This window comes from Nyctereutes procyonoides, unplaced genomic scaffold, assembly GCF_905146905.1.
Source record: "Nyctereutes procyonoides isolate TBG_1078 unplaced genomic scaffold, NYPRO_anot_genome, whole genome shotgun sequence".
NCBI lineage: Eukaryota > Metazoa > Chordata > Mammalia > Carnivora > Canidae > Nyctereutes > Nyctereutes procyonoides.
Window position 1 is genome coordinate 49,384,713 of NW_026575131.1, and position 13,230 is coordinate 49,397,942.

The following is a 13,230-nucleotide window of genomic DNA, read 5'->3' on the forward strand; positions in this document are numbered from 1 at the left end:
GGAAGGGGCGGAAGGCGAGTGCGCCAAGCCAATTGGCCGGCTGTGTTCCCATTCGGATTGGCCCTAGCAGGGGGCTCGGCCCACTCTTGATTGGTCCGTTGCAGGGGGCGTGTGCAGGGAATTCTGCAGTAAAATGAGGAAACTGAGGCACAAGAAACATGAGTCCTGGAAGCCATGAGTCCAGACCTTGATGTCTCCCCTAATGGGTGCTGTGAGCGGCCGGGAGGTAGGGGGCAGGCGGGCTCCTGGGGGCGATCTCAGCCCCACCTCTGCCAGCCTGTCCCAGGAAGCACGTGTAGCCACGGTGTGTGTGACTTGGAGTGATTTGCTTGGGCTGTGCTTCTTGCATCTATGTGTGTGATTGTATCTGACTATGTATCTGTATGTGGGTGCGCCTATGACTTTGTGGGGCGGTTGACTGTGGGTGGTCGTGTGCCACTGCAACTGTGACAGTGGCTGTGTGCCTGAATGTTTTTGTGGTTTCTTGTCTGTGTGGTTGTAAGCCTGTGTAATGGTATTCCGTGTGATCGTGTGTCTGTATGTATGATTCTGTGTTCTTTTTTGTTTCTTTGTTTTTTTTTTAAGATTTATTAATTTATTCACAAGAGACACACAGAGAGAAACAGAGAAATAGGCAGAGGGAGAAGCAGGCTCCCTGCGGGGAGCCTGATGTGGGACTCCATCCCAGGATCCTGGGATCTCGACCTGAGCCAGAGGCAGAGGCTCAACCACTGAGCCACCAAGGTGCCCCTAATTCTGTGTTCTGATAGTTCTCTCCCTAGGCGTGCCTATTATTTTTGTGACAACTTGACCAATATTTGTGTGTATGTCTGTGAGGTTGTGTACGTACACGTGTCAGTGTGATTTGATCTATGTGCACCTGTGGTGACTGTGAGTGTGACATGAACATATGCCTGAGTGAGTGGCTAGACTCACCTAGGTCACTTTGATGAGCGTTTGTGTGATGTGCATTTGAATTTGGGTGCACTGTTCCTGACCATCTCTGTATCTAAAAGGCCTATTTCTGCCATGACATGGCCTTTTTCCAGGTGGGGTAAGTAAGGCCCAGAAAGCAGAATGATCTTGCTCAAGGTTACAGTAGGCCAAGTGCAGAGCAGGGATCTGTATTAGGATCCAGGCCTCCTGGTCTCCAAGCCAGACCCTCCCTGCCCACCAGGAACACGTCTTCCCACATCAACATTCTGGCTAATTGTATGTGTATCATGCTCTACCTCACACCATCTCTGAATGAGTATGACGGGAGTAACAGTGGGATTGTGTCTAAAGGTGATCACTGGCCTGCATACCCCCAAGTGCCTGAGGACTGGGTGTCTCTAGACCTTCCTACTTTCTGGGCCGTCCTTGCCCGTAATGTCCAAATAAAACAGTTCGAACCCTCCTCACACATCAGGGAGCCCATCACCTAACTGAAATGTCCCTGATTCTGCGTGGCTCTCATTCTTCTGGTCACCTCCCTCCTCCTGCAGCCAGTGGGCTCTTCCCTCCCCTCTCCTCTTCCTTTCCCCAAAGCTCCCTACCCTGAAGCTGCTGTGGGTGTCAGAGGATGATGTCCATCGGGAAACCCAAACTGAGGTTCAGGCCTTGCCTCCCTGGGAAGTCTGTCATCCCTCCTGGCCACATCCTCTTAGGGGGCACATGTCCCAGCCACATGCCCTGCCTCTGTCTGGACCTTTATCTTCGTGCCGCACATTTTAGAGCCACAAATGCCTGTTTAGTGCCTCATCCTAAACCAAGGAGATCTCTTCCCAAGAGAGACTCTGCTTTCCTCTCCAGGAACCCACTAATTCCAGCCGATTGTTTTATCGAGGCAAAATTCACATAACATAAATAAACCATTTTAAAGTGAACAATTCAGTGGCATTTAGCACATACACAATGTTGTGCCACCACTTCTTCTATCTAGTTCCAGAACATTTCCATCACCCTAAAAGGAGACCTTGTGCCAATCAGCAGTCATTCCTCATTCTTCCTCCCACTGCTCCTGGAAACCACTAATCCTTTCGTCTGTGTGGATTTGCCTGGATATTAACTAAAATCATATGTATGATCTCTTATGATTGGCTTATTTCACATAGCATGTTTTTGAGGTTCACCCACGTGATTATGTATTTAAAGCTTCATTCCTTTTCCTGGCTGAATAATATTTCACTGTATGGATGGACCACATTTTGTTTATCCATTCATTTGTTCATGGACATTTGGATTGTTTCTACCTCTTGACTATTGTAACTAATACTGCTGTGAACTCAGCATACAAGTATTTGTTTGAATACCTGTTTTCTTTTCTTTTTTTAAGAGAGTTTATTTGTCTATTCATGAGAGAGAGAGGCAGAGGCTCCCTGCATGGAGCCTGCTGTGGGATTCGATCCTGGGTCTCCAGGATCACGCCCGGGCTGAAGGTGGCACTAAACCACTAAGCCACCAGAGCTGCCCTGAATACCTGTTTTCAATTCTTTAGGGTATATACCTAGGAGTGGAGTTGCTGGTAACTCTTGTCCAAATTTTTTATTGTTTAACTTTTTGAAGAATCATCAAACTTTTCCACAGTAGCTGCATTTTACATTCCCACCAGGAGCTTACAGGGTTCCAATTTCTCTACATATGGCCATCTTAGTGGGTGCATTGAGCTGGCTTTTATATTACTTGCTACCCCCTCCCTTTGTGGCACATGATAATATTTTGCCTTTTTTTGTGTGATGCGTTTGTGAGGCACCAATTCTGATTGTGCATCTGTGGTGATGTGTCTATGTCTGGGCAGCATTGTGTGCTTTTCACTATTGGAGTGTTTGATTCCATGTTGGCAATGGTTGTCTGTCTTTAACTGGATGTGGGCCCGATGATTGGGCATTGGTAGCTGTGCAGTCATGACTAATTACAAACTGTGACAGTAACAGGTGGTGTGAATATGTAGGGTTGTAGGTTTTATGAGGTGCCGTGTATGGTTGAGTCTGATGTATATGTATAGCTGTGTGCATTACTACATCATTCTGTGTTTGTGAGCGGCTGTGTGCTGCTGTGTTTCATGCTTTTGTGTGTGGAGGCAACATCTGTGTTTCATGGGAATTGTGTAACTACATCTTCTATAGTTTAGTGACAACATATCCAAGTGTCTCTGTGTGTCTGTTCGGTTGTGGCTAAATCACGTCAATGTGATTGTGTGCGTTTATGTGACAGTGTGTGATGCTGTCAGTACCTGTCTGTGTGATTATGAATTCTATGTCTGAGAGATTGTGTGACTATGTCATTGTGTAACCAATGTAGTGGATAGCTGTGTCTTTGTGCCTGGAAGTTGTGTGTCTGTGCGTGGTCTATATTATATAGATACACAATTCCATGTGCAGGGACTATATGGTCTGTGTGACTCAGGGGCCAGGAATCCGTGTTACTGTGTAACTGCCTATTGTGTGTGGATATGACTGTGAACTATGTATGTATGATATGTGTCCGTATCATCCACCCAGGCTCCCACGGTAAAACAGTGGTCCCTGGTGTAGAACCTTGGATTCCTCCCCCATGGGGAACAGAAGTCAAACAGCAGCCAGGCCCAGAGCAGGGGTTGGGGAGGGTCTCCTGCACATCATCATGTACTTCCTGTGGCCTGATCCAACCATGCCATTTCACCCAGGAGAGGGGGTCACTTCCCCTGCCCCAGCCCCATCACACCGGAGCAACTGTGGTCACGGCAGCCTCCAGCTCCACACAAGCCTCACCCAGAGGGGCCGTGGCAGACAGCAGTGCCTGATTGGGAGGGGCTCCCCCCGGCACTAAGCTCAGACCCTGAGAACTCACAACCCAGGCAATTTCAAACCAACCTAACATGAAGCCCCAGCCCCCAACCCTCCCACTCGTCGGGAACAGAGCTTTGGCTGTTCTGGGCCTCCACCTGATAGCAGCTTACAACATCTGGGGTGTCTGATAATGCTTGGCTTGGCAGGGACTTCATGCCAAGCCCCGCCATCAGCATGGTTGCTGCTGTTTATTGGGGAGGGGGAGAGCTACAGGGCCCCGGTCACAGGAAAGGGGGTATCAAAGCCCCTTCCCAGGACCCCCATTCTGTCTGTCGCCCCTTCTACAGAAAGGTAACTAAGAGTAGGCCCCAAGTTTCTCCTTCTGTGGCGACTCAGTACCTCACTTTACCCAACACCTGAACCCTCAACCTCTGAACCCCCAGCCCCTGAACATCTGACTTGGCTTTAGATACAGGGTCAGTCCTTAAAGCCCAGCCCCTAAACAGGCTGAGATGAGGTCTCTTCTCCCAAAATGGTGACCCCCCCCGCCTTGCCTGCCTCTTATCAGGGGCTGCAGCCAATCAGCTGAGGGCAGAGAGGAGCCCTCTGAGGGGCCATTGGTGTCTCAGAGCCCACGAGGCCACGGAGGGAGAGGAGGTCTGAGGCCCAGGGTGGGCACCAGCCAGCCATGGCCACAGCTGAGACCGCCTTGCCCTCCATCAGCACGCTGACCACCCTGGGCCCCTTCCCGGACACACAGGAAGACTTTCTCAAGGTGGGGCCAGGCGGGGTGTAGGTGGGCTGGCTGGGGTCCTGGGCTGTGGGTAGAGCTTAGGGGGGGTCTAGTCCTCATCTTACTCTGCATCTTATCTAAGGCTGGGGGTCCTCAGGCCAGGCCAGGGGTCTGAACCTGGTCTAAGGACCTACTTCTGTCATATAAAACTGAGGCTTGGAGGGGCACCTGGCTGGCTCAGTGGGTAGGACATGCAACTCTTGATCTCAGGATCGTGAGTTCAAGCCCCATTTGGGCCATAGAGCCTAGTTTAAAAAAGAAAAGAAAAATTAAAAACCTGAGGTTTGAAGCTGAACCCTGCAGCAGTCCACAGTGAGACAACCCCGGTTACCAGGGGGAAACAGCAAATCCAGGAATCAATCTTGGGAATTAATTTTTGGGGGTGACAGGGAAGAAGAGGGAGAGTCTGGAGGGAAACTGAGGCAAGGCTGCACCCCCCCCTCCCCCAGCCTTCCATGCCTAGCTCTGCCACCCCTTCCCCCATGCCTGAGTGTGGCTCCAGATAATGTTAGTCTTATCTTGGGTCTCCAGCCAGACCCATCCACCTCTGGCCCTGGACTTGGGGGTGCTGGGGGGAGTGTGCATTGTAAGGCAAGGGGACAGACAAGCAAGCAGGACCCCTTTCCAGAGCCTCTGGCCAGCCTGCCCCCATCAGGGCATCCAGCACCCCCCAACTCTGGGCGGGGTACCTCGGTGTCCACCAAAGCCTCACGCTACCACTCCTTCCCCAGTGGTGGCGCTCTGAGGAGGTGCAGGACTTGGGTCCGGGTCCCCCTGATCCCACCGGGCTGCCCCTCCACGTGAGGCCAGAGTCGCAGGACGCGCCCAGGGAGGACGAAGACGACGACAGGGACTCGGCCACCGCCTGGGATCTGGATCTCCTGCTCACCAACTTCCCGTGTCCCGAGCCGGGCGGTGCGCCCCAAACCTGCGCTTTGGCGCCAGGCGAGTGCTCCGGGGTGCAGTTCCCGCCGCCGCCGCTGCCGCCGCCGCCAGCGCCCGAGACTCCCTGCCCGTACGTGGGCGGCCCGGGGCTGGTGGCTGGGCTCTTAGGTCCCGAGGAGCACCCGGGCTGGGCGCGGCCGGCCCCTAGAGCCCCGGTCCCGGACGCCTTCGTGGGCTCAGCCCTGGGCCCAGCCCCCGAGCCCAAGCCATTGCCGCTGCAGCCCGTGTACCCGGGGCCAGGTGCGGGCTCCTCCGGCAGCTACTTCTCGCGGACAGGGCTTTCGGTGCCCACGGCGCCGGGCGCCCCCTACGGGCTGCTGCCCGGGTACCCACCGCTGTACCCGGTGCCACAGTACCAAGGGCACTTCCAGCTCTTCCGCGGGCTCCCAGCGCCTGCGCCCGGCCCCACATCACCCCCCTCTTTCCTGAGTTGTCTGGGACCCGGGACGGCGGGTTCGGGACTCCGGGGGACCGCAGGAGACCCAGGAGGGGTCGCGGACGCCGCACCGTCTAAACGCAGCCGGCGATCGTGGGCGCGCAAGAGGCAGGCGGCACACACTTGCACGCACCCGGGCTGTGGGAAGAGCTACACCAAGAGCTCACACCTGAAGGCTCATCTGCGCACGCACACAGGTGAGGGCGCGAGGACCGGGCCGGGGAATGGGCCTCAGGAGCAGAGAATGGCTGGGAAGCTGGAAAACCCGAGCAAGTGGGGGGCTAAGGCGGAGTTTTGGAGCCACGGGCGGGGCAGAGGATGCTCGGAGCCGGCCTGGGACCTCGGCAGCAGGCAGCATTGAGGGAGGCGGGGCGGGGGTAGCACGGAGACAACCTGGGGAATCTGAGGAGCGTCTCCGGGAGCCGACGGGTGAGATCTGGGCAGGGGAAGGGCCAAAGAGCAGAAAGCCTGGCAAGTGACAAAGGGGGCGGGCCGCGGAGAGGGGACAGGCTTGGAATGCCAGAGATGGAGCCAAAGACAGAGGGTTCGGGTCCTGGGCTTGCAGAGACAGAGTTAGGAGCCTGGAGTGTAAAGCGTTGAGTTGCTTGCCGGGGAGGCGGAGCCAGGCCGTAGGGGGCGTGGCAGCACTCAAGAAGGGAGGCGGGGCCAGAGCCCGTTTCTGGAGCCCAGATAGGGCGGCGGGTCCAAGAGGATAGAGGGAATAGCTGGGAAAGGAGGGTGGGCCTAGGAGAAGCCGGGTCCCAAGGATCCTGTGGAATAGAGGCAAGGAGGAGGAAGGGTCAGGCCTAAGTTTAGGAGTCCCCACGGAGGGTAGGGCCAGCACAGAGGGCAAGGGCCATGTGTACCCTCCTGTGCAGAAGTGCAGGGGGAGAGGCCAGGAGTAGCCGGGAGAGAGAACAATCACCGGGGACAGGGCCAAGGGGGGGTGGGAGGCAGAATTGGGCAGCAGCTGGAGGGTCCGCTGGTACAAGGCAGGCGCTGGAACACAGGGAGCCAGAGTCAAAGGATAAGGTGGGGATGGCTTTAGGACTCAGGGGCAGGGTAATAGGGCACAGAAAATGAGGCCAGTGGGGTAGGGGACAGGACTTGGGTCCAGGAACTGAGAACGGGTTTGGCGCCAAATGCAGGTACAGAAGAAGGGTCGGGATCGCAGAGGCCGGAGTGGGTGCAGAATCAGAGCCCTCCAGTGAGAGTGAGCGCCTCCCTACATTTTGAGCGCTAGGCGCCTTACTTGCCTCATCCTAGTACCGACCAAGGCTGAGTAAAGGAGTGTGGCCAGATGCAGAAGCAGCCCAGGGGAGGGGTGGGGCGGACAGTGGCTCACAGCTTGCTTGTCACCCCCCAACCCCCAGGGGAGAAGCCCTATGCCTGCACATGGGACGGCTGTGGCTGGAGGTTCGCACGCTCAGACGAACTGACCCGCCACTACAGGAAGCACACAGGACAGCGCCCCTTCCGCTGCCAGCTCTGCCCGCGCGCTTTTTCACGCTCCGATCACCTGGCCTTGCACATGAAGCGTCATCTTTGAGCACTGCCCCAACACTTGGACTCTTCCTGGGGATTGGGGATGGAACAAAAGCAGATCACACAGGGTGGTGTTCCCTTGGATGGACCCTCTCCCGGATTCATGGTCCCATAGATCCACCCAAAGATCAAGGACTGGCCCATAGAGATACTTGAAGCTCCCACACGTCTTCAGCCACGGGGAGCTACACAGAGACATCCAGTGGCCACACAGACACAGCGAGACAGACCTCCAAATAAACGGAGTCATTTGGACACTCAGACATTTTGGACAGAGGGACAGACTCTCAGAGAGCTGGACCCTCAGACCAGCTTACAAGAGGCCCTGGGCAGTGGGAGTGGTTGTGGGGTGAGGTTTCCCAGAGACCCTTGGCCTAGAAAGGGGTTTTCACACCGTGATTAATGAAGTTCTGCATAGTGGCTGGATCTGTTGTGAATGGTTATGGGTCCTGTACCAATGCCTCTCCCAGATAAAGGTTCAGCGTTGGCCTGATTTTGTGGGTTTTGGGTGCTGGAAGACGGGAGGAAGCTTTACCCTCGGGGGTAAGGTTGGGAGCCGTACACACCTTCACACCCTCATCTAAACTTCAGCTACTCCTCTTAGCACACTGCAGGCTTTGATGCCCCTCTCCATCACACCTATAATGTAGATATCAGTATCCCCATTTCTCAGACGGGTTAAACTGAGGCTCTGGTCTCCTGTCTTGAACCCCAGGTGCATTCACCGGAACCATCTCCCCCGGTGTAAGAGTCCTCACCCCGGGCCCTCAGAGTCCCAGCACCCTCCACCCTGACGTGATCCAAAATGCTCCTTGATTAGCTCAGGAGGCCTCAGGAAAACATGCGGCGTGAAAAGCAAAGGGCACAAGAGTTGAGCCTCAGGCTGTAAGGCAGGAAAGGAAAAAATCCAAATTCACATTTGACCCACGAGCCCGAGGAGAGGAGCTCTGGCGGAAGAGTGGTTTGACTATAGCCGAGCGAGCGGAGCGAGACGGAGCCTGGCGGAGGGATGTGAAATGTGATTGGCTGAGAAAGGAGTCGGAGGCGGGACAGGGGAAAGCACGTGACCACAGTGGGCGTGGCCAGGGCCTGCCCGGCCGGCGGGGTATATCCGGTTGAGTCCGGCGCAAGCGGGAGGCGTTCCCTGAGGGGAGAGACGGTCAGAAAGGAAGCCCCGCCCCTTGGGGGGCGCCCCAAATTAACTTTCAAATCTCAACTTTCTAGTTTCGCGGGCGGACTCTGCATCCTCGTGAGGTCCCGGCTCGGTTTCCCATGCCCGTTTAGGGAAGTGAAAGTCGCCTAGGGACCGGCCCGCCCCAGCTCGTGACCTGGCGCCCCGGGGTCCCAACACGGATTCCTCGACCCAAGCGCCATGGCCACGCTGAGCCCGCTGCTCCTGGCCGCGCTGCTGTGGGTCCCTGTAGGGACCCTGACCTGCTACGGGGACTCGGGGCAGCCTGTGGACTGGTGAGTGCGCATGCGGCCACCATCCCCCGGGGTCGGCCTGGGGAGACTGCGCGACTGGGTGAAGCCTGGGGTTCCCTCTGTTCCCCTCCCTCCATTTCTTCCAGGTTCGTCGTCTACAAACTGCCAGCCCAGAGCGGGCCCGGGGATGCGGCGCAGAGAGGACTGCGATACAAGTACATGGATAAGGACTCAGGGGGCTGGCGGGACGGCGCGGGGTCCATCAACAGCTCGGCGGGGGCGGTCGGCCGCAGCCTGCTGCCGCTGTACCAGAACGCCAGCCAGGTGAAGGGGCGTCAGGGCTGAACCCGGGATGAGACTCTAGGGCCCAGCCCGGGGGCGGGGGGGGGGATTTCAAGTTGCCCCGTCCATCTCCCCCCAGCTCGCCTTCCTGCTATACAATGACCAGCCACCTAAATCCAGTGGGTCCCAGGACTTCGTCGCCAGCCGGGGGCACACAAAGGGTGAGTTCTGGATTGGGGCTCCGGGGTTCCTATGCATCTTTCCCAGCTAACCCCTGACCTGCCCGGGGATGGAGTGCTGGGTGGTCTGTCGGACTCTGGACGTCTGCTTCCTCATTTTATATTAACATTGCTTTTCAAAACAAACAAAGACATTTTCTTCTTGACTGTGAGAATTGACAGCTGCAGAAACTGAGCTCAACAGTGGTTTTAACACTGCTCACGCCTCCTCCAGCCCCCCACCCCCACCCCCAGGCCCAGGGCAAAGGAAGGGTGTTCTTGGTGGCGTGTGTGCCTGTCGGAATGCTTTGATCAGCCCTCCTGATCCCTGTCTTCTGGTTCAGGCGTGCTGCTCCTGGACCAAGAAGGGGGCTTCTGGCTGGTCCACAGCGTTCCACAGTTCCCTGCACCCGCCTCCTCTGCTGCATACAGCTGGCCTTCTAATGCCCACACCTATGGGCAAACCCTGCTCTGTGTATCTTTTCCTCTTGCTCAGTTCTGGAAGATTGGTGAGTGGGACAGGGAGGCAAAGTGAATCCCTGATTCCCTGGGGCCAGAATTTGGAATAGTCGCTGATTTTCTCCACCCTTGCCCTCTAGGCCGGCAGCTAACCTACACCTACCCCCTAGTGTATGACCACAAGCTAGATGCAGACTTCGCCCAGAAAGTCCCCTACCTGAAGGACGTGGTCAAGGGTCATCATGTTCTCCACAGCCCTTGGAATAGCAGTGTAACACTCACATCCAAGGCAGGGGACACCTTCCAGAGCTTTGCCAAATATGGAAAATTTGGAGATGGTGAGTCTGGAAATTGACGGTTGCAAAGTTCTTTTTCTGCAGAGGGGATGTCTGGTGTGTCCATGGCTAAGGGCAGGTCAGGAATAGGGACTAGGACTTTTTTGAGAGCTACAGTCAAATGACAGGTAGACAATCAACAGACCTGGGTTCACATATTAGTTTCTGGCTCTATGATGTGTGATTTAACCAGAGCCTCAGTTTAACCCATCTGAGAAATGGGGATACTGATATCTACATTAAAGAATTGTTATGAATGAAGTGAGGCATATAAAGCATTTGGTAAGGGTTATTCATGTTGTCATTCGCTGTGTTTTTAGGAATTGACAGCTGAGGAAACTGAACTCAGAAAGGGGGAAATGGCCCTAGCAATGACCCTGACCCTGCTCATGCCCTTTTTCCATCCTCCACAGACCTGTACTCTGGATGGTTGGCAGAAGCCCTTGGCAGTAACCTGCAGGTCCAATTCTGGCAAAACTCTCATGGCATCCTACCCTCCAACTGCTCCAGGGTCCAGCATGTGCTGGACGTGACCCAGATAGCCTTCCCTGGGCCAGCTGGGCCAGCCTTCAGTGCCACAGAAGACCACTCCAAGTGGTGTGTAGCCCCAGAAGGGCCCTGGGCCTGTGTGGGTGACATGAATCGGAACCTTGGAGAGGAGCACCGGGGTGGGGGCACATTATGTGCCCAGCTGCCAGCTCTCTGGAAGGCCTTCCAGCCTCTGGTGAAGGCCTGGAAGCCCTGTGGGGAGAACAGAACTTCTCTCCAGGAAATCCAGCAGAGCATATAAGAGCTAAGGCTCAGACACCAATTGGGACTTCAGCTTGAACCCCAGTTTAATGTCTGTGTGACCCTAATTATGTGCCTTAACCTGTGACTCAGTCTACTCACCTGCAAAATGAGAATCATGACACCTGACTCAGGACTGTTGAGAAATAAAAGGAAATTGGTGGATGGGGCTGTTAACCTTTTTTCTTCAAGTGGACACTGGGACTCCAGACAACACTGCAGCCCTTCTTCTCTCTCTGAAGCTCTGAGGACAGCTGGTGCGTAAGCAAGACCCAAAGCAGGACCACAAGGAATGGTCCACCCAAGACCCACCTCCTCTCTCTATGGTAATCAGACCTGGAGCTTCACCCTTCAAGACGCACACAGGCAAAGGGGCAGAAACAGGATGTCTTGCCCCGCCAGGGGAGGTGGGGTGAGCCCCAGAAAGCTCACACAGCACAGACACACTTTATTTATATGTGTACATATGTATACAGGTGGCTGTACAGAGCAGGGCCAGCGGCCCCCTTGGCTATGGGCCTGGAGGTGTGGGGCAGGGTGCACCTTTTTTGGTCAGGCCTGCTGGGGGTATAGCTTCAGCAGGGCACCGGGAGGTCAGCCCCACCTCAGCCTTGGTAGCTGGGACCAAGAGGGAAGTAGGTGGGGTTGGGGGCCCTGTAGTGCTGGGCGCATTCCTTGTGGGGGCTAGGGAGGGGGTCTGGGGTTCTGGAGAGAGTTTGGGGGAGGTGGGCTTGGAGCGAGGCCCGCTCAGCGTGGTCCGCTCCTCTACCACCTCCAGCACCCAGCACTCCCGACCCCGGGGGACCTCAGGTACAGGAGGCACCAGAGATGTGGATTCCTGCAACCCTTTGGAGTCTGCACCAAGAGGCTGGGGGGTCCCGGCCTTGGCCCCGGGACGCACAGGCTCTACGACAATTGGCACCGTAGGTGTGCCTGCCTCACCCGAGCTGCTGCGCCTGCCGGTCTCGTGTTCCTGCACTGGGCTCAGCGCAGCCTTTGCCACGGCCCTGGCCACCCCACCCGCTCCATCCTCTGTCTGCACGCTCTGGTGCCTTGTGCCGCTGGCATCCCGCTCCAGGGTCCGGCCCCCGGGGGTCGTCACACGGGGTGGGGTGCAGGCATCGGCCCCACCCGGAGACTCCTTCTCTTTACTGGACACCGACGGCCTGGGGGAGCTCTCGGGCAGCAGCGGGTCAGCACCCAAGCTCAGGGGTGACTCTTGGCGGCCCAGGCGACGGACGGCAACCTGCCTAGGTGTGCCAGGACCCTCGACGGGAGGCGTCTCGCCGTCAGACTCGGCGAGGCTATGCAGCGCCAGCTCGCCGTGGAAGTCCTTGCGGAAATCCGGGTGGCCCACCTCGAGGCTGTGTTTGCGCAGTGCGCCCTTCTTGTCGGCGCCCAGCGAGGCTCCCAGCTTCTCTGCCGACTGCACGCGTTTGAGGAGCGGCGAGCGCGGGGGCTCGGCACTCTTGGGGCGCGGGCGCACCACGGGCGGTGACGAGTGCAGCTTCGCAGGGAAGCTCTGCGTCGTATGCGAGCTGCCCACCGTGTGGCCTGGCAGCGGCGGTGGCGACGCCTGTGTCGGGGACGGCGTGTGTGCCAGTGGCGACAGGGGGATGTTGCCGGCCGACTTGCAGCGCGCAGAGCGGTACTGGCGGTGCAACTTCGGCGACAGGCCGTGCAGCGTGCTGGGCCGGATGTGGTGCGACGCCGACGACGCTGGCGAGTTGGGCGTGCTCGAGGCCGGCGAGCTGCTCTGGGAGGAGGCGCCTGCGGGTGAGCGAGAGGGGCTGTCGCGCGCTGCGGGCACAGCCAGGGCACAGCCCCGCCACCCTGCGCCGCGCGGCCCGCCGCGCGCAGGCGCAGAGCGTACCTAGGTAGGCGGAGTCGGGCGTGGAGCGGTAGCTGTGGGTAGGCGAGCGTGCAGGCAGCCCGTGCGTGGGCGAGCCCGGGAGGCTGTCGCTGGACGACAGCGACCGGTTCAGCGACGACAGCGAGCGGCTAGTGTGCAGCAGGTTTGACTGCTTTGTGATCTTGCGGAAGAGGGAGCTGCGCTTCTTGCTGGGGGACAAAGAGGGGGCCACCTACCCTTCACCAAGTTCCAGAACTCCTGGCTTCTCCCACTTTAGGGCCGCAGGTCGCCCCTGGGGGCCGCCCACCCCACCTGGCCCCTCCCTCTCCAGCTGCAACCCTCAGATCAAAACTGAAAGAATTCTCTTAAACTCTGGTCCCATCTGGCTCCTCCCACATCAGG

The 13,230-nt window shown here is 57.1% G+C and overlaps 3 protein-coding genes across 4 annotated transcripts in view; 2 read left to right on the top strand and 1 right to left on the bottom strand.

The window, feature by feature from the left end:
• Nucleotides 1-232: 232 nt before the first annotated feature.
• On the top strand, nt 233-8,074 carry KLF1 (KLF transcription factor 1). The gene is made up of 4 exons (XM_055344146.1): nt 233-304; nt 4,318-4,524; nt 5,274-6,120; nt 7,297-8,074. The coding sequence occupies exons 2-4, from the start codon at nt 4,438-4,440 to the stop codon at nt 7,470-7,472; spliced, it is 1,110 nt and encodes a 369-aa protein (XP_055200121.1). The 5' UTR covers nt 233-304; nt 4,318-4,437; the 3' UTR covers nt 7,473-8,074.
• A 492-nt stretch (nt 8,075-8,566) lies between these two features.
• On the top strand, nt 8,567-11,141 carry DNASE2 (deoxyribonuclease 2, lysosomal). The gene is given in 7 exon segments (XM_055343890.1): nt 8,567-8,935; nt 9,040-9,217; nt 9,315-9,396; nt 9,738-9,902; nt 9,993-10,190; nt 10,601-10,938; nt 10,940-11,141. Coding segments are annotated over 7 exon segments (1,101 nt in total). The 5' UTR covers nt 8,567-8,840; the 3' UTR covers nt 10,985-11,141.
• Nucleotides 11,142-11,314: 173 nt separating this feature from the next.
• MAST1 (microtubule associated serine/threonine kinase 1) overlaps nt 11,315-13,230 on the bottom strand; it is a 29,916-nt gene continuing 28,000 nt past the window's right edge. For both annotated transcript variants that reach the window (XM_055343887.1, XM_055343886.1), the window contains exons 26-27: nt 12,850-13,037; nt 11,315-12,746 (exon numbers count right to left, since the gene is read on the bottom strand). In XM_055343887.1, coding sequence (XP_055199862.1) covers nt 11,488-12,746; nt 12,850-13,037 — 1,447 coding nt within the window. In that variant the 3' untranslated portion in view covers nt 11,315-11,487. The remainder of the gene's footprint in view (nt 12,747-12,849; nt 13,038-13,230) is intronic.